Source organism: Zeus faber, assembly GCF_960531495.2.
Source record: "Zeus faber genome assembly, chromosome: 14".
In the NCBI taxonomy this organism is placed as follows: Eukaryota; Metazoa; Chordata; class Actinopteri; order Zeiformes; family Zeidae; genus Zeus; species Zeus faber.
The window spans coordinates 13,664,545-13,688,855 of record NC_137200.1 but is presented as its reverse complement, the minus strand read 5'-3'; the positions used below and the strand labels follow the sequence as shown (position 1 = coordinate 13,688,855).

At 41.9% G+C, this 24,311-nt stretch overlaps 2 protein-coding genes across 2 annotated transcripts; both read left to right on the top strand.

Moving 5' to 3' along the window:
• Positions 1-4,159: 4,159 nt before the first annotated feature.
• On the top strand, positions 4,160-8,858 carry LOC307239863 (matrix metalloproteinase-18; the record flags this gene model as incomplete). Its single annotated transcript, XM_080013442.1, has 11 exons — positions 4,160-4,345; positions 5,534-5,784; positions 5,871-6,019; positions 6,120-6,245; positions 6,322-6,483; positions 6,857-6,986; positions 7,122-7,258; positions 7,343-7,502; positions 8,423-8,526; positions 8,665-8,745; positions 8,854-8,858. 11 exons carry the CDS (start codon positions 4,160-4,162, stop codon positions 8,856-8,858), a joined length of 1,491 nt encoding a protein of 496 aa, XP_079869568.1.
• Positions 8,859-10,322: 1,464 nt separating this feature from the next.
• Positions 10,323-23,103, top strand: mmp13a (matrix metallopeptidase 13a; the record flags this gene model as incomplete). Its single annotated transcript, XM_080013441.1, has 20 exons — positions 10,323-10,424; positions 10,787-11,034; positions 11,170-11,318; positions 11,731-11,859; positions 11,986-12,147; positions 12,231-12,360; positions 12,480-12,613; positions 12,708-12,867; positions 12,977-13,080; positions 13,201-13,307; positions 19,773-19,964; positions 20,412-20,659; positions 20,795-20,943; positions 21,353-21,481; positions 21,608-21,769; positions 21,853-21,982; positions 22,101-22,234; positions 22,329-22,488; positions 22,598-22,701; positions 22,822-23,103. The coding sequence occupies 20 exons, from the start codon at positions 10,323-10,325 to the stop codon at positions 22,929-22,931; spliced, it is 2,943 nt and encodes a 980-aa protein (XP_079869567.1). The 3' UTR covers positions 22,932-23,103.
• Between the last annotated feature and the right edge of the window lie 1,208 nt (positions 23,104-24,311).

Here is a 24,311-nt window from a genome sequence, read left to right as displayed (position 1 = left end):
GTCAGTGTCATTGTGGATCATCTTTCATTCCTACCCTCAGGGCAGCTGTGGTTTCCAAACAACATAATGCATGTTTACTTGTCTTTGGATCCAGTTCTTATAGCACGCTATGTATCCTATCTGCACCAAGGTCTGTTTTTTCTCCTTTCAAGGTAGCAAAAGGAGACACAGGCTTATTTGGTCCTATATGCACCATATATATAAGTTTTTCTGCAGCCTTCATTTTTTTTAAGTCCCCAGATGTGATTTAATGGAAATTTTATTGATTGCTTGATTTTTATTTCAATTGTAGCAATAGATAAGAAACATGAGAAATAACCATTTGGGGAAAATAACAAATTAAACACGAATAGAATCTGTCATCCTCCAATCCAATTTATAAATGAAATCTTCAATAGATAAAAGGTACATTATAATGAATGGAATTTGTAAAAACAACAACAACAACAACAACAACAATAATAATAATAATAATAACAGGGGGTGGCTCAAGGTGCCCCGCGCTGAGCACACGCTGCTACGTGTATGGGCACTTGGCACTCACACCGGGTGGGGCATCTGGTCGGCTGCGGTGGGGCGGGCCTCCCCCTTGTGTGGGGCGGGGGTGGGCATGGGAGTCCTGTTGGCTCGCCCGTGGGGCCACATAAATAAACAAATAAATAAACGAATAAACAAACAAATAAACAAACAAACAAACAAATAAATAAACAAACAAACAAACAAACAAATAAATAAATAATAATAAATATAGCTGCAGGCAGCAATACACAGGGTCCAGTTTAGTCGTATTAGGTATGTATTACAGTTTTCTGAGTTTCTGTAATGCTAGAAAAAGACTACATAGATTCAGCCCGATTTTGACGTGACTGACAAATTTCCAACGTCGGCCTCAAAATAGGTGTCGTTACTCCATTGAGTGTGACATAATCCATGACCACTCCGACGAAAGGTCTGGCATATTTACATTACAGGTATTACGTGTTGTAACACATCGTGTTGTAATTCAACAATTAGACGATTCCAAATTTCCCAGTTCTTCTATCTCAAAATATGAGACATGGTTGAACAAATTAGAATGAAACATGTTTTTTTTTTTTTTTTTTTTTTAAATACAGCAAAGTGGTAATTTTGGAGGAATCATGACACGGCAGGTCAGATAATTGTTTTATTGAAAAATTGGCCAAAACATCTGGACAAAACAACCAAACAAATATCCCAGTATTTACAAAGATCACACATGTACTATTTGTGAATTGCAAACTGAATTTGAATGACAAGAACTGAATGCATTTTCAGTGAGGATCAAATACAGTTTAAGAGCAAATGAATTTAATTTCATAATATTAGATTCAGTTTCAAGTTTATTGGAATTCAGTTCCAGACTAATAAATTATATTTCAAATTATGCTATTGCGATTCAGTTATAATGCAATTATTTAAGTGAAACCATACAGATTCTAATTATGTGATTCAAATTCATTTATTTAATGCAATTATTCAAGTTGCACAGATGAAACTCAGATATTAATGAATCAAATTCAGTTTCTAGTGTCACATGTTTCTGTCCATAGTAAACTGCCTATTGTCCAATTCAATATTATTATCTCCATTAATGCAATAAATCAGAATCAGAATGACAATGTTTATTGAACTTTACTTATTAACTGGTTAGTTGGTGCATTGTAGAATAAATAGGAATATAGTACAAATATAAAGTATGAATATAAATCATTCCAAAATGTTTGGACATTACCAATCTTTAGATCTTTTAATTTTTATCTTTTACTTTTTAAAATTGTTTTTAGGTTATATTTGTTTCTTTATCATGAGGTCGAGTGTACTGTGTACTGCAACATTTTACAGGTAACTTTTAGGTTTATTGAATATTTTCCACTTTTTCATTTATTGCCATTTTCTTTTTCATATTTTTATTGTATTGCTTTATTATTATTATGCTACAGCTTTGATGTGGGCTGTTCAGATAATACAATTTCCCTCCGACTTTATCTACCTATCTATCTATCTATCTATCTATCTATCTATCTATCTATCTATCTATCTATCTATCTATCTATCTATCTATCTATCTATCTATCTATCTATCTATCTATCTATCTATCTATCTATCTATCTATAGGTAGTTAGATAGATGGAAGGCAGACCGCAGCGTGGCCTCCTCATCGCCACCAGGGTCTCGGCATTCAGCTCTCCGCTGACGGGCAGACCAAAGAAATTCTGCATCTCCTGCACTTTGGCACCGTGTCCAGTGAGGTGATTGGCTCAGGAGTCCACGCTCCTCCTCTGTCTCTCCGGCTCGGGCTCGTAGCCATGAAAGTTCTTCAGGTATGTCTGAAACCACCGCTGCACCGTGACTTATCACTGATATCAACCCAAAACAAGGTGGCTAATCCAAACAAGGTTGCTCTCTTTATGGCTTTTCTTAGATCTCTTGGAGCTTTCACACACGTGAGGGCCAGACACTCCATGCAATTGAGAACCCTCAGAAAAATAACAACAGTTGTTTAAAGCAGCGACTCCTCAGATTTCCTCAGATTTGTCACTGAAATGTGAAATTGACCCTAAACACAAAAACCAAACAGACACACTGGAGATGAAGACATTTCAGTAAACATTCCATACAGCGCTCCGAACTGCTGTAATAATACCAACGTGCACAAAGATGAGTGCACTCGCACACTGTAATTGCAGGTGTCAGCAGCTGCAATACCTAGACCTATAGATTCTGCGTTTTACAGATATAGCAGCAGCTCCAAAAAAACTTTGCACACATTATTCACTTGTTTTTTTCATTTTCATATAGTCATTTATTTAAGACTGTTTTGATACAGATGAGTATGATGTAAAGAATTAAAGACATCCTCTGTGAATAACATTTATCATTATCAATATCAAAATGTCAATATCAGATTATCAATATAATAATAATGACAATAATTTGTAGTGTTCTTATTCTTATTCATATTCTTATTCTTATTCTTATTCTTATTCTTATTCTTATTCTTATTCTTATTCTTATTCTTATTCTTATTCTTATTCTTATTCTTATTCTTATTAAACCTCTGACTAAACAGGCCAGAAAGATAATTATTCAATACTTTTGTGCCATGACTTTGTTGGTATTGGGAACATTCCTTGATAAATCTTTATAAGCACCAAAAATAAGACCCAGTCAAATTTGCAGAACACCAGTCAGCAGCTGCTTCCGGGGCCCTATCTATCTATCTATCTATCTATCTATCTATCTATCTATCTATCTATCTATCTATCTATCTATCTATCTATCTATCTATCTATCTATCTATCTATCTATCTATCTATCTATCTATCTATCTATCTATCCATCTATCTATCTATCTATCTATCTATCTATCTATCTATCTATCTATCTATCTATCTATCTATCTATCTATCTATCTATCTGTCTGTCTGTCTGTCTGTCTGTCTGTCTAGTGATACTGGTAATCCTTTGATTCCATCCCAAGTGCCTTATTACCAAAACTATAAAACTTTTTTTGCTAATCAGTGCTGATATTGTCAGGCCCAATAACCCGGGTGATGCAGGATCCTGGATCCAGCCGTGTCCCCTGTGTCTGCAGGCTGCGACCTGATGTAAGTGGCAGTGTATTGGCCAAGCCCCTCCATTACCCACCAGCACAACATGTTATTGCAGCGTTTCATACTTTTCCTACTCATGCAAATTCCTGCGGGGGACAAAATACTATTTACAAGCTTTTAAAAAAAACTAAATCTTTGCAGGATGGCGTGACATACTGTATATGTTCATGCTTCTTGTTTGATCTGTCATGTACAGTTCGGCGTGCTATGGAGCCACCGCACTGATCTTGTCGGAACAGGAGCACACAGACACACACACACACACACACACAAACGCAGGGACGTACGCACACACACACATACACACACACACAAACGCAGGGATGTACGCACACACACACACACACACACACAAACGCAAGGATGCACGCACACACACACACACACACACACACACACACACACACACACACACACACACACACACACACACACACACACATAAACACGCACGCACGCATGCACAAACACACAACCACACATAATTAATGTTGTGATCCAGGTGTTCGTCCCCTGTCCCTCGATGCACAGCACCCTCGGCATCCCAGAGACAAAGGTTCCCAGAAGGGACATGGGGATGCTCTGGCTGGGCTCCTGGCTCCTGGCTCTCTCTGTGCCCGGCCCGCTCTCGATGTTACCTCTCCGGGCCCCGGAAGCAGCCGCCCGGCCCCTGGACGGCCCTTCGCAGGATCAACTGGTGTTTGCAGAGGTACGGTATTTACCATGCAATCAAAGGATGTGGCCCCTGGCACAGAGGCCAGGGGCCACATCCTCCTAAGAGGATGAAGATTTATTCTTGGTCTACGATGGCATTTTTTTCTTTAATTTATGGAAATTCTACAAGGACAGTGTTATTATCGTTCTAAGTGGTGATATTTCCCTCAGGAAATACCTTAAAAGCTTCTTCTTCGTCTGCTTGTGACCTTAAATGTAGCAGCTCGTGGAGGGAGTAAGTCGTACACGTTCATCAAAATAATTTTTTTTATCTCAAAATAATCTTTGAATCAAATCTAACATGATGTGATTTCAAATATTGAAATGACCTGTATTCTGACTGGGTCTATTTTTTTGGTGCTTATAAAGATTTATCAAGGAATGTTCCCAATACCAACAAAGTCATGGCACGAAAGTATTGAATAATTATCTTTCTGGCCTGTTTTAGTCAGAGATTTATTATTATTATTAATAATAATAATAATAATAACAATAATAATAATAATGTTATTATTAATAATAACAATAACAATAATAATAATAATAATAATAATATGAATAATGTCAATATTAATATCAATAATAATAGAAATACTACTAGTACTACTACAAATTATCATTATGGTATTGATAATGATAAATGTTATTCACAGAGGATGTCTTTAATTCTTTACATCATACTCATCTGTATCAAAACAGTCTTAAATAAATGACTATATGAAAACGAAAAAAACAAGTGAATAATGTGTGCAAAGTTTTTTTGGAGCTGCTGCTATATCTGTAAAACGCAGAATCTATAGGTCTAGGTATTGCAGCTGCTGACACCTGCAATTACAGTGTGCGAGTGCACTCATCTTTGTGCACGTTGGTATTATTACAGCAGTTCGGAGCGCTGTATGGAATGTTTACTGAAATGTCTTCATCTCCAGTGTGTCTGTTTTGTTTTTGTGTTTAGGGTCAATTTCACATTTCAGTGACAAATCTGAGATAATCTGAGGAGTCGCTGCTTTAAACAACTGTTGTTATTTTTCTGAGGGTTCTCAATTGCATGGAGTGTCTGGCCCTCACGTGTGAAAGCTCCAAAAGATCTAAGAAAAGCCATATAGAGAGCATCCTTATTTAGATTAGCCACCTTGTTTTGGATCGATAACGGTGATAAGTTACGGTGCAGCGGTGGTTTCAGACATACCTGAAGAACTTTTATGGCTACGAGCCCGAGCCGGAGAGACAGAGGAGGAGCGTGGACTCCGGGGCAAATCACCTCACTGGACTCGGAGCCAAAGTGCAGGAGATGCAGAATTTCTTTGGTCTGCCCGTCAGTGGAGAGCTGAATGCCGAGACCCTGGTGGCGATGAGGAGGCCACGCTGCGGTCTGTCCGATGTGGAGCCATACCGGGAGACGCTACGTTGGAAGAAGAGCACCCTGAGCTACAGGTCAGTGTCGCCCATGTTCAGCTGAAGTTCAGACACATCAGAGCCGCTTGAATTAGTCAAGCCCAGTCTGGAAATCGTCACCTCAGAATCTCCGGCCACGGCTCGACCATCATGGCCTCCAGGGCTCGGAAAACCTTCAGGGCGGCCTGGAGGCTGTGGGCTGAGGTTACGCCCATCCGCCTTCGCAGGAGGAGCCGGAGGGAGGCGGACGTGGTCATCTCCTTCCACAGCGGGGGTGAGAGCCGTGGTCCACTACCTATGCTGGTGGTTGAACGTGGTAAAATGGCACGTACAGAGTTTGTTGTTGCATAATGTGGTGAACGTGTCTGCCGCAGATCACGAGGATGGCTCGCCGTTTGATGGTAAGGGCGGCATTCTGGCCCATGCCTTCCTGCCCGGGTACGGCATTGGAGGAGATGTTCATTTTGATGAAGATGAGGACTGGAGCTTCGACGCAACGGGTAATTTAGTAGGCTAATGGCAAACATTTTGTAGTGAAAAATCCCTCCCTCTGTAAATTTTTGGTTTGTTCCTCAGGTTTCAACCTATTTGGTGTGGCGGTACATGAATTTGGCCACGCCCTCGGCCTGCCGCATTCGTCAGACCCTGGAGCTGTCATGTTCCCAGCATACAACTTTGTCCCCCAAGAGGATGTTCAGCTCTCCTACCAGGACGTCCAGGAGGTCCAACAGATGTATGGTGAGTGTGGTGGCATGAAGGTACTTCTCAGCAGGGGGGCTTCCATTTGGAGTCCCTTAAAGGAACAATCAGCAACAACTGGACCTACAGAAAGTTTCAGTCAAGGAAAAGATTGTGACAAAATATATTTGCCATGTTGTTGCAGGATCATCAACAAATTTCGGCCCTGCTTGTGCAAATTCAACTAAAACAAGACAAATTCAATTGTCAGTATGTTAGATCACAATTGCCAGGAAAACATATTTCTGTTGCATGAGGGCCTTTTCAACTGTCAGCTTCGACTGACAAAATGAACATGTTGAAGAGAAAACTACAAAATGTCCTACCTACTCTACTATTGCGCCTCATCAAAACTCTTCTTTTGTGCCCCAAGGAATCAATTCAAATTTTTCGTCACTGTCCTTAAAGAGGCCCCCTCCACGAACACCTGAAAAGTGTGACCCGGATTTGTCATTTGACGCCGTCACAGAGCTGCAGCAGGAGATCTTGTTCTTCAAAGACAGGTGTGGTACCGTGGTGTTTCCTCCGCTAATCTACGGTGACAACCTCGGGGATGGCGTTATGACCTTGAAGCTCGCAAAGACAGGAAGCCTGTCGACTGAAGATGTGATTTGAAAAGGCTTGTTGTGTTTTTGCAGATTTATGTGGCGCAAGCATCCCATGTTTCAGGAGATAGCAATCACCCTAATAAGCAGTCTGTGGTCGGACGGCGTTCCTCCCCACTTGGATGCGGCCTATGAAAATGTGGAGATGAACAAAGTGATGTTTTTCAAAGGTATCCTTCTGTTATTACGACATAATAATCTGAGTTTTCTATTTTTTGTTTCTGACAGTTGTGCATTTGTGTGAAATGATTAAGGTAATCAGTACTGGGCAATCAGGCAGCTGAAAGTCATGGAAGGATTTCCTAGGAACATCTCTGACTTGGGCTTCCCTCCCAGAGTGCAGTCTGTGGATGCTGCCCTTCACTTCCGCAGCGGCCGTCTCACCATCTTCTTCACCAGCGCTGAGTGCTGGAGGTACACCACTGTCCACAAGAGAAGATAGAAGACTTTATTCATCACACACCACAACCCATATGGCGACCGACACACACACACACACACACACACACACACACACACACACACACACACACGGTGGCCGGTGAAACTTGTTCTCTGCTTTTAACCCGTCGCAGCTTGTGCTTCCTCCGGGCCAGCGGGCAGCATACAGTGACCAATTCCAAACGTCCGTCGCTGGTGACCCAATAATATTCTTGCATGTTTTTGGTGGTGGTCCTTACCAATGTTGTATGGAGGAATCCCCATGTGAGCACCGGGAGGACATGCAAATGCATCGGAATGCGGTAGCAACAGCTCCCCAGATGGAACGAGTGGAACCCAGGACCTTCTTGCTGTGAGGGAGCAGTGCGAGTACTGTGCCACCCGGCCCCCATTAACTATGACACTCAATGTCTCGCCTCAAGGCTGGAGCTTGTCAAATAATCCCATGCTGCTCAGAAAGTATCAAAGTTGGCTTTGATTTGTTACTTTCAGTAATCCCCAGGTGCTCTGCTGTCATTTTCTAGGTAATTTTCCTTTTGCATTCTATAGCACAGCTACAATGGGAAGCTGGCTGGCCAACAGTAGAAGACTGAGGTCTTCAACACATTATAAATAAGTTGTGAATAGACAGAAAGATAGATAGATAGATAGATAGATAGATAGATAGATAGGTAGATAGATAGATAGATAGATAGATAGATAGATAGATAGATAGATAGATAGATAGATAGATAGATAGATAGATAGATAGATAGATAGATAGATAGATAGATAGATAGATAGATAGATAGATAGATAGATAGATAGATAAACTTTGAATCACAGTTTTCTCTATCGTAGGGGCACTCTAGAGGGCATACGATCATCAATCATTCCAATCCAATGTGTTTTAGGTACGATGAGGAGCGGATGACAATGGAGGAGGGGTCGCCAGAACCCATTGCCCGGCTGTGGCCAGGAATCCCTTCTCCACTGGATGCAGCCATTTCCTACCAGGGTCAGTCATCTGTTCTTAAATTGAACTTTCCAATCATCCAGTACTGGTATTATGTGACATCATATTGCATTCACGTCACTGAATAAAATGAATGAAAAACAAAACATCAAAACACTATCTGTCTGCCATTCCCAACAGGATTCGTTTACTTCTTCAGAGGAAATGTCCAGTATAAATATGACCCCAAAGTCAAATATGTCATCTCCAGGAGGCCTACAAGTGACATGTTGGGATGTGAAAAGGAAGATGCAAACGGCACCATGACGAAGTGGGAGGGAAGATCACATATTATGACTTAAGTTTACGCCTTCCCTCCCACCTCCTAAGGCTGATGTCAACTGTGTGCGTGCGTGCGTGCGTGGGTGTGTGTGTGTGTGTGTGTGTGTAAGAGCTGTGTTTGGGAACTGGTACAATAACAATTCAGCAATACCCACAAGATCTGTGTTGCATTTTGTGAGAAGTTTGTAATGAGGGAAGTAGTATGTTATGGTGTTGTCACGATGACGTTCTTAACTTGTGTTGTGTTCATTTCCCCTTTAGAGGAAAACAAAAAATGCAATACAGAGTCTTTAATTTATCTGTGACAATCCTTTATGCAATGAAAAGCGTGTAGTACCCATTTATCATCTCATATTAGGAAATGTTGACTTCAAAGTAGTTTTCCACTGACATTTGTCGACGAGAGATTCTACCCTTTAATAAATTACCTAAATGCGTGCACTGGATATGATGAAGACATTTTCACAGCAGTTCCGTTATGATGTGAAAACAACTTATTTTGGATAATTTGATAATTCCCGAGAATAAATTCAGCCAAACATAATAATTTGAATCACATTCAGATAAAGTTTATTCAGATAGTACAATAACCGTATTCATTGACCATAAAAATGCTCAAAAGTCTTAGACAATAAACAAAAAATCGAATATTCAAAAATATACACAACTGCACAAAATGTGGCTAAGTAGCAGTATGGTTGCTAGTAGGATATAGATGGATATTCTGTAGAGGATGAATAAATGTTTATACGATATTACGTTCATGGACAAGAATGGATGAGTTATTATTGCAGAATTATTGCAGTGTACTTTAATGTTGTTACGGTATAAAATGGATAACCAGAATTTTAGGTACAGAGTTGTATCAATGGTATCTCATTTTGGATTTTTAAATTTGATTTGGGATTCAGAATTGGGAGGCTATGAGGCTGGTGTTTAGTATGACATGAGGGTGCATGCCCGCTGATGCTCGCCTGAGGGATGCAGAGGACGAGCTGCCACGAGAGGTCAAACTCAATTATCAGCAGATAAGGGCTCGGGAGGATGTGTGAAGAAGAAGCAAAAATAATATCATGCAGTTAAATATAAAAAAAAAAAATCTTACAAACAAACATAAATAGTCATGAATAGTCTCTGCTTGACAAAGAGACACAATTAAAAGTAATTGTATATATAATGTGAATATATTAGGTATATAGGTATTTTTATTTAAATAATATTCAATGTGTTTCTATATATTATTTATTTATGGTTTATGTTCTATATCATTTTATGCATAAAGGAGTTATATATGTGTACATTGTTTACCTAACAAACTCCTTGATTCATTACATTTCCCCAAATGTGTCACCTGTGGTTTGTGAATCATCTAAGGCTCTGTCTCTAATAACTTATTCATAAAGGGAATGTTTCCCACTAGTGACTCAGAGAGGCTTGTGCCCAACACGCCCAGATTTTTCAGATAAAAGATGTTCTACAGCGCTGAGGAGACATAAGTCGCTTTCAGCCAAAGAAGCATGACGCCTTTCAACCTGTGCATTCTCCTGACACTAGCCGCAGCAGCAGTTTACTCTGTGCCTGTATCACAAGCCACAGTGCAAGATGAAGATTTTGCAGAGGTACGTTTTGCTCTCATTGGCTATATTTATGTTCACAATAAGAGTGTTTATTTATTTTTTATTTGTATACTTTATTGATCCCTATGGGGGACATTGTTTTTTGTGGTGGGGGAAACAGAAGGAAACCCACGTGAACGTGGGGAGAACATACAGGAAAGGCCCCTGTTGAACCTTCTTGCTGTGAGGCAACAGTGCTAACCACTGACCCATGCCCATAAAGAATAAAATTTGAGAAATTTGAAATATTGGTGACATGGCAGACATTGTGTCTCACCAAATAAAAACATGTGCTGGAGCTGCCCTGTCTGATCCCTCTAGCTCTATCGAGCTCCCATTGTCTAACCCCTCCATGTCTCTCACAGGGCTACCTGAAGAAATTCTTCAACCTGACCCAGGATCATGGTCCGTCGGGCCGGCATGGGATTAACGAGCTGGGCAAGAAGCTCAGAGACATGCAGCGGTTCTTCGGGCTCAAAATCACTGGGTCACTGGACTCCAACACCATTGAGCTGATGAAGAAGCCCCGCTGTGGCGTTCCAGATGTTGACGTTGCGCGCTTTTCAACCTTCCCCAGAGACCCCAAGTGGGAAAAGAACAGTATTACCTACAGGTGAAGCATCTCTGCAGTGTTTGTATGTGTGTGTGTGTGTGTGTGTGCGCGTGGCTCTTGAGTGCAGACGTTTCCCCCCTAACCACTAAAAGAAATATATTCATGTTGGGGATGTTTTTTTCACCCTCCTAACAGGATAGAGAACTACACCCCTGACATGACCCGGGCGGAGGTGGACATTTCCATAGACAAAGCGCTGCAGGTGTGGGCCAAAGTCACTCCGCTGAGGTTCAGCAGGATCGAGAGCGGAACCGCTGACATCATGATCTCCTTCGGTGCTGGATGTAAGTTAAGAAAACAACAATCCAAATGAGCATCAACTTGTTGTGTCTTTCAGTTTTTCACACTGCACTTATTGTCCATCACAAAGTAGACAAGAGATGTTTGACGGATAGCTCCTCTGCTGGCATCTACTCTGAGCTTGTTGTGGCAAAGCACATGCTTTGTTGACGGCCATCGCTCTTACGGTCTTACAACAGGGTTATTACTGCCACGCTTACATAACGTGCGTTTCTTTAAACAACAAAAACCCCACAACCGTTCCACTGGTGGCATGCCAGCACTTCAACCCCTTTAGTGCTGGTGCAGATTTCTTCTGTCGACGGGTGTTGAAAAGTCTGCTCACACCTCAGTTTGAACACTTGGATGTGTTTCCTTCAATGAAGTGTCCAACATCAAGGCGTCTTTTCATTCCAGCGCACGGTGATTATTACCCATTTGACGGCCCCGACGGAACCCTCGCCCATGCTTTTCCCCCGTCCAGTGGCACTGGGGGAGACGCCCACTTTGACGAGGATGAGACGTTCACCTTCCGCTCAAACACTGGTGAGTTCACCCCAACGCATCATACAAGGGCAGACCACCATCTCATAACTGATGCCTCCGATATATCAGTGCATCTCGCTGACGTGCTTCAACACAGGCCTATAATTTGTGTGTTTTCCGCTGCAGGCTATGTACTTTTCATGGTAGCAGCCCATGAGTTTGGCCACTCCATGGGCCTGTCTCACTCAGACGACCCCGGCGCCCTCATGTACCCTGTGTACAGCTACAGAAACCCAGATACCTTTGTCCTGCCGCAAGATGACGTCAGAGGCATCCAGTCACTCTACGGTAAGCAGAAATACATAAATAGACAACTCTCTGCGGTGCTGGATAGAGCTGTGTGTTGACCGGTATCTTTGATTGGCCTCCAGGTCCGAATCCTGATGTGGATCCCTCTGGACCTCAACCCAAGCCCCCAACCACCCCCGACGCTTGTGACTCGACCATGGTCTTGGATGCCGTCACCACCCTGCGGGGAGAGTTGTTTTTCTTCAAAGACACGTAGGGACCACCACCAATGACTGGATGTCAATGTTAAACTTGAATTGTCCTTTTTTCCCCCCCAGCAAACATGTTTCTTGTGCCAAAATTCCCATAGCCATGTTATTGTCTTTTTACAGGTTCTTCTGGCGTAGCTACCCGCAGAGCAACAGACCCCAGCAGAATTTGATCGCATCTTTCTGGCCCAATGCCCCCTTCAACATCGACGCTGCCTACGAGAGCCGCCAATCCGACAGAGTCTTCCTTTTCAAAGGTACAAACTTGCCCTCAACTGGCCCACGCACCTCTTCTGTGGCATGTTGAAATCTTCAGGGGGCTGATACTGAACTCAACTCTTCCCTGACTAGGTAATAAAGTCTGGGCCTTCTCCGGCTACGACCTTGTGAGAGGCTACCCAAAAAGTCTGCGCAGCATCGGCCTGCCCAGAGCCGTGAGGGAAGTGGACGCTGTCTTTTACGACGAGGCGTCTCGCAAGACATTATTCTTTTCTAACAACCTCTACTACAGGTATGGATTTGGATAGAACGATATACGATAAATGACTTGCTCGTACTTCTTACAGAACATGAGCATCTGAAAACGGTTTGTGAACTTGGAACATGTTCTGTTTTGCTAGTTACGATGAGGCAACAAGGATGATGGACAGTGGATTCCCCAAGCGGGTGGATGAGAAGTTTTCAGACATTACCGGCAAAGTGACCGCTGCGTTCCAGTACAGAGGTGAGAGACGTCTCGATCCTGTTGTTTTCCTTTGAGTTTAGTTTCCCGGTGCAGAGCATCTCGTTCACTTCTAACAGTTATCCTAACTCCAACATACCTGTCTTGGTCTTGGTCCCCCAGGTATTACCTATGTCTACAGCGGGCCATACATGTATGAATACGACCTGGGAAGTGGAACCCTTTACCGTTTGCTGAGGAACAGCTACTTCCTACCCTGCAACAACTATTAGAGCTGACCTCACCTCCCAAATGTCAAAGACAATGAATGAAGAGTGTCAAATATAATATTTTTTTATACAACATTTTTATTTATAAAACCTAGTTATTTTGTAGGACAAAATGCATTTATGCAAGCATATATATATATTTTAATCACTGATGATCATGTCACAAGAATTTATTTGTGTATTACCTAAAGTTTTGAAATGATCAAATAAATTTATATGAAACATTCATTCCAGTATGTTGTTTGTGTTTTGCATTAAAAAATCCAAATCCCTTTGAAACCAAATTAACTACAGTTTCTAACATTACATACAGTAGAGGTGAAATGTTTATTTTTGTCCACTTAATATAATGGACAATTGTGACCCGAAATTACAACAAATCAAAAGTCAAGAGAGCACCAATAATTGTAGATTGTAAGACATGGGATTTAGCGGGGTTGAAGCACGGCGAGTTTCATTCCAGATTGTATATAAAACAAGCTCCAGTTACAGGACCGTACAATGAATATTGGATTTTTATGGGCGGGCCTCGACTGCGACTCCCTCATAGCACTCCCGCACCGTCCTTGCCATCTCCCCTCTGCAAGACAAGACAGACATATAAGGAAACTTCCCAGCTGCTGTTATTGGCAAGTCATTCAATTGGCCACAGCTGGCACCGAGGCGGGGAGCCTCAGTCTACCACACTGACTTCCCCTCGCCTCCCAGGCCCCGCTCGAGCAAGCCCCCCCGAGGCCGCTGCAATCTTGTGGATTGATTCATGTTGCAATTGTGGATTGATGGATTAACCAACCCGTCTCGTGGGACTCCACTGGCTGCAGTTTTGACCAGCGTATATGTGACTACGTCTGATTGGGAAGACTTGGAGGACTGAGAACAGGATTGATCGAAGAGAATTTCTCTACAATTGAGTAAGGTCATAACATGTCCAGCATTCAAAGGCCCTTGTAAATTATTGATATAATCGCTATTTGTATTTAACTGATTTGCAAATTAGATTATTTAATAGGCTCAATTGGATTTATTTTGAGCTGAAATGCATGCAAGGTATAAATGTAAATACCGTAATTGAATTTAGCTCTATACCTCATATAGACCTCCATCGTTAGAATGTATTATAGCATCAGATATAATAGAGTGGTCTATAGAACCAGAATCATTTGTGACCCACCGCGTACTTTAGTCACATGCGACATATTTTGTTTTTAAAAAAGCTTTTATTTAACAGAAAGAATATACATGTTTTATAAAAGTGGAATTATTAAGCAGATTAAAAGTGTGTACAACACAACAAAATGTAGAGTCTATCAATAATATCAGTCTCTGAAAATCATCCTCGGTGTGTCATTTAATATATAAATGTGCGTATGCCAAATATCTTCTCAGTTCTTGGAGTTATTATGTGGGCTAACACCAATCCTACCCCAGCTACACTCTGAGAGCCTGGTTGGGGCCTCTTTTCATTTACTTTTCAATCACCAACCTCAACGGACTTCACCACGTCATCAACTTCTTCCGTTGTAACAACAATGGGCGTTATCGTCGGTCTCCCTGGTGGTTCTTGAAAATATTCTGTTTCATCGTCACATTAAGGCTGAAATCTGCTGATTCAGCTTAGCTGTCGTTCTCAGCAGCGATCGCTGTCGGGGAACTGATTATCATCGCGGAAAATTAAATCCAGTATGCGCTGCTTACACTGACTTGAATCTACCGCACTGGTCGGATTAAGGTCCGCGATATGACTTTGATCTCCCTCCACCTGCTTCTCCGCATTCATAACAACACGGAGACGAAAGTTTTCCCAGACAAGTGAAACCGGATCCTCGGCTCCTCGGACGTGACGTCAGCATTTCTTCTTCGATGGTACACGTTGGAACACCCCCCCCCCCCCCCCCCCCTCAATGATGTCTCTGTGTGTGTGTAAAAGTAGTACGATTTAAGGGTTGAACTCTATCAAAACGGCTTTCGCATTGTGACTTCACATCAAATGGAATATGGAGGAATTATCTTCACCTCGACGTTCGCTTTAAAGGAAACGGTCGATTGGCGTTGTTCAGCACTGTTCAGCGTCTCGGTAAGTGAACTGTGTTTCCCCGTGTAATCTAACGGGAATATTTAACTCCACGGTTTAACATTTCTCTACTATTTATAAATCAAACCGGGTTTTGAAAATACATTGACGGATAAAAAAAAACCCACAAAGGAGCACGAATCTGGAAAAATCAAATTTTACTTCAAGAAAGGTTTATTTAAACTTATTGGGCTGCTCTGGCTATTTTAGAAATGCACGAGATGGCGTGTTTTTCTGCGGTGGGTCACATTTTTATTAGTTCTTATTCAAATATGACATTCTCCGGAATTTACAGAGTTGTTGAAGCAATGTTCGGAAGCTGAGTTAATGATTACTGTGTTATCACTCAGGGACACTGTTGTCAGTGAACCGTGGAGTAATTATTTTTGTGACACTGCCTGTTACAGCGGTGGACCTCTCTTTCATCTTCTGATAATATGTGAGAACAAATACATTAAGCACCCAGGGCTTCACACAGGCCCAAAGGACATTCCTATTTTCCTGATATCTGGCTGAGAGACATGCCTACTCCTGCATTTCCGAGAAGGTCTATGAAGACCTTGCATACAGAGATCCAACATCAGGCTGAATAACTTGGGACATTTTCTGGACAATGAACAAAGTTCTGTTATGTGAAATTAAATGCAAGCATTGACTCCTGTTGGTCCTCCCCTCAATAACAAACATGAAGTGTTTGGCCTCCAAGTACAGCGAACGCACAATTGAAAGAGGTGTTGTGCAGTTGAGGAGGCTAATGCTCCTTTGGACCTGCATTTGGTGATGTCACTGAATCAGACAGAACATCAAACTGAATGACTGCAATCAGAATTTTCTACTCCAACTGAGAGCTGTGGAATGATTGACCACCTGAAATCCTGCTGGAAAATGATATCTGTGTGATTACCATGGGGACTGTTTCTGTGTGTTCTCAGCCATTGTTTTATCAATCTGTCTATCCTGATAGTATACAGATTATTAGATGTTCTCTAAGAAAAATTACATTCTAGTAAGAATATTGGCAAATTTAAATACATTTTTCTCTCCAAAAAAATTAAATTATTGAGTCGAAACAGATTATAGATAAAAGTGATTGCTTCATTGATTTGCATATGTGTTAATAGCCCTTCTAGTTTTAGATGGTCTCAATTTGAATGCTGGCTATGTTATTGTCACATATATATATATATATATATATATATATATATATATATATATATATATATAATATAATGGTCACATCTGTGTGATCGACCTTGTCATCATCATTGCCATTGTCCTGTTGATCATCCAACCCTGGAACACAGTTCCACAGTGAGACCAAAAAAAAATTGCCGCTCCCCCGCCCCACTCTGACTTACACCAGATCCAGAAGAAGAAAATGAACGTTCCGTCACAAACGTAGTCCACCCATGGCTTAATGTTGGCTCCACTGGTCATTAATTTCAACAAAATATGTGGTAGAGGTTTTTGAATCATTCAGATAAAGAAGAGTTTGGTGCAGATCATTCATGTTATGTATGCACTAAAATGCCTCACTCAGTGCAAGCACCATTCCTTCTCTCACCGATATCAACGTCATGGGAAGAATCTGGATGTTTAGCAAGGGCTCCAAATTTTCCAACCTATACTAATATGACTAAACTAATATATAATCCTATTGATAGAGATACCCATTTATTTTGCTAAGAAATGCACTGGGACCATGCATTTCTACGCTCATAAAAATATTGATACCTGTAATGTCTTACCTGTCCTTCGTAAGATGATTACTAATATGATGGCGGGGCAGTTTTTCTCCATACCACTAGATGATTGGAAACTACCTTATGATGATGACGGAGATGTTGAGACACTGAGATGTTGAAATGTGAAGGTGTTTGTCTAATTATATTTACCCTTAGTTATAGGATGTGTTCGTCATTATGTTCACACAATTAATTTTGTTGTTGTCATCACTGAGTGGGAACCGTTGCTTAATCTGCATATCATTATGTATTTGTGGAATCTTTACATGATTATTTCATTTATTTCATAATGTGATTAATGATTTTTTTTTTGTTTTCTAGTTAGAATTGTACATATGTGTGTTGTCATAGTATCATGTAGGTAACGCTTTATGGTCTTTTACTCTTCTCTAGTCAAATATGAGAAGAGGGGTTTGGCCAATTTGAGGTGGAGGTATTCTTGAATTTTGTCTGGGATATTTGGTTATGAGATTATATAGTTATATTTAGTATTAGATGTGTGCTTTCCCAGTTGATCCCAGTTGAGCGTAAAACCCAAGGATATGATTGAGGGTCACAGTGTTGTAAATGACACCTGACCAATGGTACACAACCTCTCTTCGGTATAAAGCCCTCTTCGTCGGTAATAGGGGTAGACTGGTCAGAAGACTGCTTTGAAGTATGACTGTATCTTTCTCTTTATTCTGCAGAATAAATATCTTTAATACTCCCAGTTTTCTTTTCCTGTAGCGGGCAGATGAACCTCACCGACCACGCAGGAGAATTCCTCAAACATCGCTCTGTCAGGTTTTGTGCAAATGAAAAAAAAAAAAATGCACTGATGATGGAAAGCCGAGGGTCTTGCCTTGACCTCAATGTATTGATGTGTATCAGGCTTGAAGGCAAGGTGGAGAATCCTGACCCTGACGTGGCCATTGGTCTCGTATTGGGTTTGTGCCCTGTGGTGTGGCGATGCTCTGGTTGAGCAGTCACATCTGACCTGGATCTAGTTGATTAGGATCAGAGTGGCTGCATACCTGTTGCTCGTTGGTTGGTGTAAGGAGCAACAGGTAAAGCCCCCATCCCCACACTCACTCAGGATAGGAGCCCGTGTTAAGACATGTCTATCTGCTCCTGGCTAATTCCACCTGGCCCACTTTGTACAATAAACTGGTGTTTACAACCCCCGTCTTCTGTGTCTCTGTGCCGGTGGGCCCTGAAAACGTCACTTGTCCTTTTCACAGGTTGAGAGCTTTTAAAAACAAGCCTTTTAAAATAAATCAACAGTGATATGACGGATGTCAACTGTGTGTGTGTGTGTGTGTGTGTGTGTGTGTGTGTGTGTGTGTGTGTGTGTGTGTGTGTGTGTGTGTGTGTGTGTGTGTGTGTGTGTGTGGTGTGTGTGTGTGTGTGTGTGTGTGTGTGTGTGTGCGTGTGTGTGTGTGTGTGTGTGTTGAGCTGCGGTTGGGAACTGGTACAATAATAATTCAGCAATAACCACAAGATTTCTGCTGAAAAGGTTGTGATGAGGAAAGTGGTATGTTATGGTGTTGTCACAATGAAGTTCTTAACTTGTGTGTCTTGTTCATTTCCCCTTTAGAGGATAACATACAATGCAATACAGAGTCTCAGGATGTTTTTCAATTTATCTGTGACAATCCTTTATGCAATGAGAAGCGTGTAGTACCCATTTATCGTCTCATATTAGGAAATATTGAGTAGTAGTTTTCCACTGACATTTGTCGATGAGAGATTCTACCCTTTAATAAATTACCTAAAAGCATGCACTGGATATGATAAAGACATTTTTGCAGGGGTTCCGTTATCATGTGAAAACAACTTATTTTCGATAATTTGATAATTCAAAAACATAATAATTTGAATCACATTCAGATAAGTTTATTCAGAAAGTACAATTACCTTATTCGTTTACCATAAAAATGCTCAAAAGTCTTAAAAAAAGGCAATAAACAAAAACAAATATTCAAAGATATACACAACTACACAAATTGGGCTAAGTAGCAGTACAACTTGGCATTGTGCAAGGTACAGAGTTATCAATGGTATCTCATTTTGGATTTTTTTCATTTGATTCGTGATTCAGAATTGGGAGGCTATGAGGCTGGTGTTTAGTATGACATGATGGTGCATGCCGGTTGATGCTCGCCTGAGGGATGCAGAGGACGAGCTGTCACGAGATGTCAAACTCAATTATGTGTGATGTGTGAAGAAGAAGCAAAAATAATATCATGCAGTTTATATATAAAAAAAAAAATCGAACAAACAAACATAAATAGTCATGAATAGTCTCTGCTTGACAAAGAGACACAATTTAAAGTAATTGTATATATAACGTGAATATATTCTGAATAGGTATTTTATTTATATAATATTTAATGTATTTCTATACATTATTTATTTATGGTTTATGTTCTATATAATTTTATGCATAAAGGAGTTATATATGTACATACATTTTTTTACCTAACAAACTCCTTGATTCATTACATTTCCCCAAATGCCTCACCTGTGGCTTGTGAAACATCTAAACCTCTGTCTCTAATAACAGTATTTTGTGACAGAAAACTTTTTTTCACTCTGTAGTCTGAGCAATCCAATCCTAACTTCCTCCGTTATCCATAAAGGGAATGTTTCCTGCGAGTGACTCAGAGAGGCTTGTTGCCCAACACGCCCAGATTTTACAATAAAAGACCGTCCTCCAGCGCTGAGGAGACACAAGTCGCTTTCAGCCAAGGAAGCATGACGCCTTTCAACCTGTGCATTCTCCTGACACTAGCCGCAACAGCAGTTTACTCTGTGCCTGTATCACAAGCCACAGTGCAAGATGAAGATTTTGCAGAGGTATGTTTTGCTCTCATTGGCAATATTTATGTTCACAATAACAGTGTTTATTTATTTTTTATTTGTTTTCTTTATTGATCCCTATGGGGGACATTAGTTCTCTGCATTGGAGCCATCCTAGTATCTTATCTATCTACTGTAGGAGCAGGCGGGAGTGTCTAACCCTAACGTGCATGTGTTTTTTGTGGTGGGGGAAACAGAAGGAAACCCACGTGAACGTGGGGAGAACATACAGGAAAGGCCCCTGTTGAACCTTCTTGCTGTGAGGCAACAGTGCTAACCACTGACCCATGCCCATAAAGAATAAAGTTAGAGAAATTTAAAATATTGGTGGTTCTCAAACATGGCAGACATTGTGTCACTTCCAAACGAAAACATGTGCTGGAGCTGCCCTGTCTGATCCCTCGATCGAGCTCCCATTGTCTAACCCCTCCATGTCTCTCACAGGGCTACCTGAAGAAATTCTTCAACCTGACCCAGGATCAGGGTCCGTCGGGCCGTCATGGGATTAACGAGCTGGGCAAGAAGCTCAGAGACATGCAGCGGTTCTTCGGGCTCAAAATCACTGGGTCACTGGACTCCAACACCATTGAGCTGATGAAGAAGCCCCGCTGTGGCGTTCCAGATGTTGACTTTGCGCGCTTTTCAACCTTCCCCAGAGACCCCAAGTGGGAAAAGAACAGTATTACCTACAGGTGAAGCATCTCTGCAGTGTTTGTATGTGTGTGTGTGTGTGTGTGTGTGCGCGGCTCTTGAGTGCAGACATTTCCCCCCTAACCACTAAAAGAAATATATTCATGTTGGGGATGTTTTTTTCACCCTCCTAACAGGATAGAGAACTACACCCCTGACATGACCCGGGCGGAGGTGGACATTTCCATAGACAAAGCGCTGCAGGTGTGGGCCAAAGTCACTCCGCTGAGGTTCAGCAGGATCGAGAGCGGAACCGCTGACATCATGATCTCCTTCGGTGCTCGATGTAAGTTAAGAAAACAACAATCCAAATGAGCATCAACTTGTTGTGTCTTTCAGTTTTTCACACTGCACTTATTGTCCATCACAAAGTAGACAAGAGATGTTTGACGGATAGCTCCTCTGCTGGCATCTACTCTGAGCTTGTTGTGGCAAAGCACATGCTTTGTTGACGGCCATCGCTCTTACGGTCTTACAACAGGGTTATTACTGCCACGCTTACATAACGTGCGTTTCTTTAAACAACAAAAACCCCACAACCGTTCCACTGGTGGCATGCCAGCACTTCAACCCCTTCAGTGCAGATTTCTTCATGAGTTGACGGGTGTTGAAAAGTCTGCTCACACCTCAGTTTGAACACTTGGATGTGTTTCCTTCAATGAAGTGTCCAACATCAAGGCGTCTTTTCATTCCAGCGCACGGTGATTATTACCCATTTGACGGCCGCGACGGAACCCTCGCCCATGCTTTTGCCCCGTCCAATGGCATTGGGGGAGACGCCCACTTTGACGAGGATGAGAGGTTCACCTTCCGCTCAAACACTGGTGAGTTCACCCCAACGCCTCATACAAGGGCAGACCACCATCTCATAACTGATGCCTCCGATATATCAGTGCATCTCTCTGACGTGCTTTAACACAGGCCTATAATTTGTGTGTTTTCCGCTGCAGGCTATGTACTTTTCATGGTAGCAGCCCATGAGTTTGGCCACTCCATGGGCCTGTCTCACTCAGACGACCCCGGCGCCCTCATGTACCCTGTGTACAGCTACAGAAACCCAGATACCTTTGTCCTGCCGCAAGATGACGTCAGAGGCATCCAGTCACTCTACGGTAAGCAGAAATACATAAATAGACAACTCTCTGCGGTGCTGGATAGAGCTGTGTGTTGACCGGTGACTTTGATTGGCCTCCAGGTCCGAATCTTGATGTGGATCCCTCTGGACCGCCACCCAAGCCCCCAACCACACCCGACGCTTGTGACTCGACCATGGTCTTGGATGCCGTCACCACCCTGCGGGGAGAGATGCTTTTCTTCAAAGACACGTAGGGACCACCACCAATGACTGGATGTCAATGTTAAACTTGAATTGTCCTTTTTTCACCCCAGCAAACATGTTTCTTGTGCCAAAATTCTCATGGTCATGTTATTGTCTTTTTACAGGTTCTTCTGGCGTAGCTACCCGCAGAGCCGTAGACCCCAGCAGAATTTGATCACATCTTTCTGGCCCAATGCCCCCTCCAACATCGACGCTGCCTACGAGAGCCGCCAATCCGACAAAGTCTTCCTTTTCAAAGGTACAAACTTGCCCTCAACTCACCCACGCACCTCCTCTGTGGCATGTTGAAATCTTCAGGGGGCTGATACTGAACTCAACTCTTCCCTGACTAGGTAGTAAAGTCTGGGCCTTCTCCGGCTACGACCTTGTGAGAGGCTACCCAAAAAGTCTGCGCAGCATCGGCCTGCCCAGAGCCGTGAGGGAAGTGGACGCCGTCTTTTATGACCAGGCGTCTCGCAAGACATTATTCTTTTCTAACAACCTCTACTACAGGTATGGATTTGGATAGAACGATATACGATAAATGACTTGCTCGTACTTCTTACAGAACATGAGCATCTGAAAACGGTTTGTGAACTTGGAACATGTTCTGTTTTGCTAGTTACGATGAGGCAACAAGGATGATGGACAGTGGATTCCCCAAGCGGGTGGATGAGAAGTTTTCAGGCATTAGCGGCAAAGTGACCGCTGCGTTCCAGTACAGAGGTGAGAGACGTCTCGATCCTGTTGTTTTCCTTTGAGTTTATTTTCCCGGTGCAGAGCATCTCGTTCACTTCTAACAGTTATCCTAACTCCAACATACCTGTCTTGGTCTTGGTCCCCCAGGTATTACCTATGTCTACAGCGGGCCATACATGTATGAATACGACCTGGGAAGTGGAACCCTTTACCGTGTGCTGAGGAACAGCTACTTCCTGCCCTGCAACAACTATTAGAGCTGACCTCACCTCCCAAATGTCAAAGACAATGAATGAAGAGTGTCGAATATAATATTTTTTCAAACATTTTTATTTATAAAACCTAGTTATTTTGTAGGACAAAATGCATTTATGCAAGCATATATATATTTTAATCACTGATGATCATGTCACAAGTATTTATTTGTGTATTACCTAAAGTTTTGAAATGATAAAATAAATTTATATGAAACATTCATTCCAGTATGTTGTTTGTGTTTTGCATTAAAAAATCCAAATCCCTTTGAAACCAAATGAACTACAGTTTCTAACATTACATACAGTAGAGGTGAAACATTTAATTTTGTCCACTTAATTAAATGGAAAATTTTGAGCCGAAATTACAACAAATCAAAAGTCAAGAGAGCAACAATAATAGTAGATCGTAAGCATTTACCAGCACTATCCTGCCAGGAAAAAGGTGTAAGTAAACTCTCTAACTATAAAAGCTGCTAAGCTCGAGACAAAACTAGAAGACAAACAACTGGGTCTTTTGTGGTTAACGCTTCATATTTGGCACAGAGGTACAGATGTTCTATATGTTAAAAATAAGACATAGATATAACTGCATGGCAAAAAAATTTCAAAACATGAAGACAACGTTGCCAAGTGACTCGGTTTTTACCCGGTGATAGCTCTGTCAGGTTTTGTGCAAATGAAAAAAAAATGCACTGATGATGGAAAGCCGAGGGTTTCGCCTTGACCTCGATGTTTTGGCGTTTATCAGGCTTGAAGGCAAGGTGGAGAATCCTGACCCTGAAGGTGCATTAGTCTTATATTGGTTTTGTGTCCTGTGGTGTGGGGATGGTCTGGATGAGCAGTCCCATCTTACCTGGATCTAGTTGATTGGGATCAGAGTGGCTGCATACCTGTTGCTCGTTGCTTGGTCTAAGGAGCAACAGGTTAAAACCCCCATCCCCACACTCACTCAGGATAGGAGCCCCGTCATTACATATGTCTATCTGCTCCTGGCTAATTCCACCTGGCCCACTCTCTACAATAAACTGGTGTTTACAACCCCCGTCTTCAGTGCCGGTGGGCCCTGAAAACGTCACTTGGGTGGCACGTGGTAGGCGGACCTGCCACATGTTCTTTTCACAGGTTGAGATCTTTTAAAAAACAAGCCTTTTAAAATAAAAGGGTTAATTGTCTGTGTGGTTCTGCCATCGCATTGAATCAGCCTGAACACTTATAATGTAGAGCTGTTTCCCGCAACATTGGCCATTTTGAAAGATTGCTGCCAGGGCCCTTAGGGAACAGAATTTTCGGCGCCTCCATACGTACATCTTTTCATAATATATAAACATAGATCTGTGTCAAGGCTGACGTTTTATCACAAAATGCCCAATTGTCATGGAA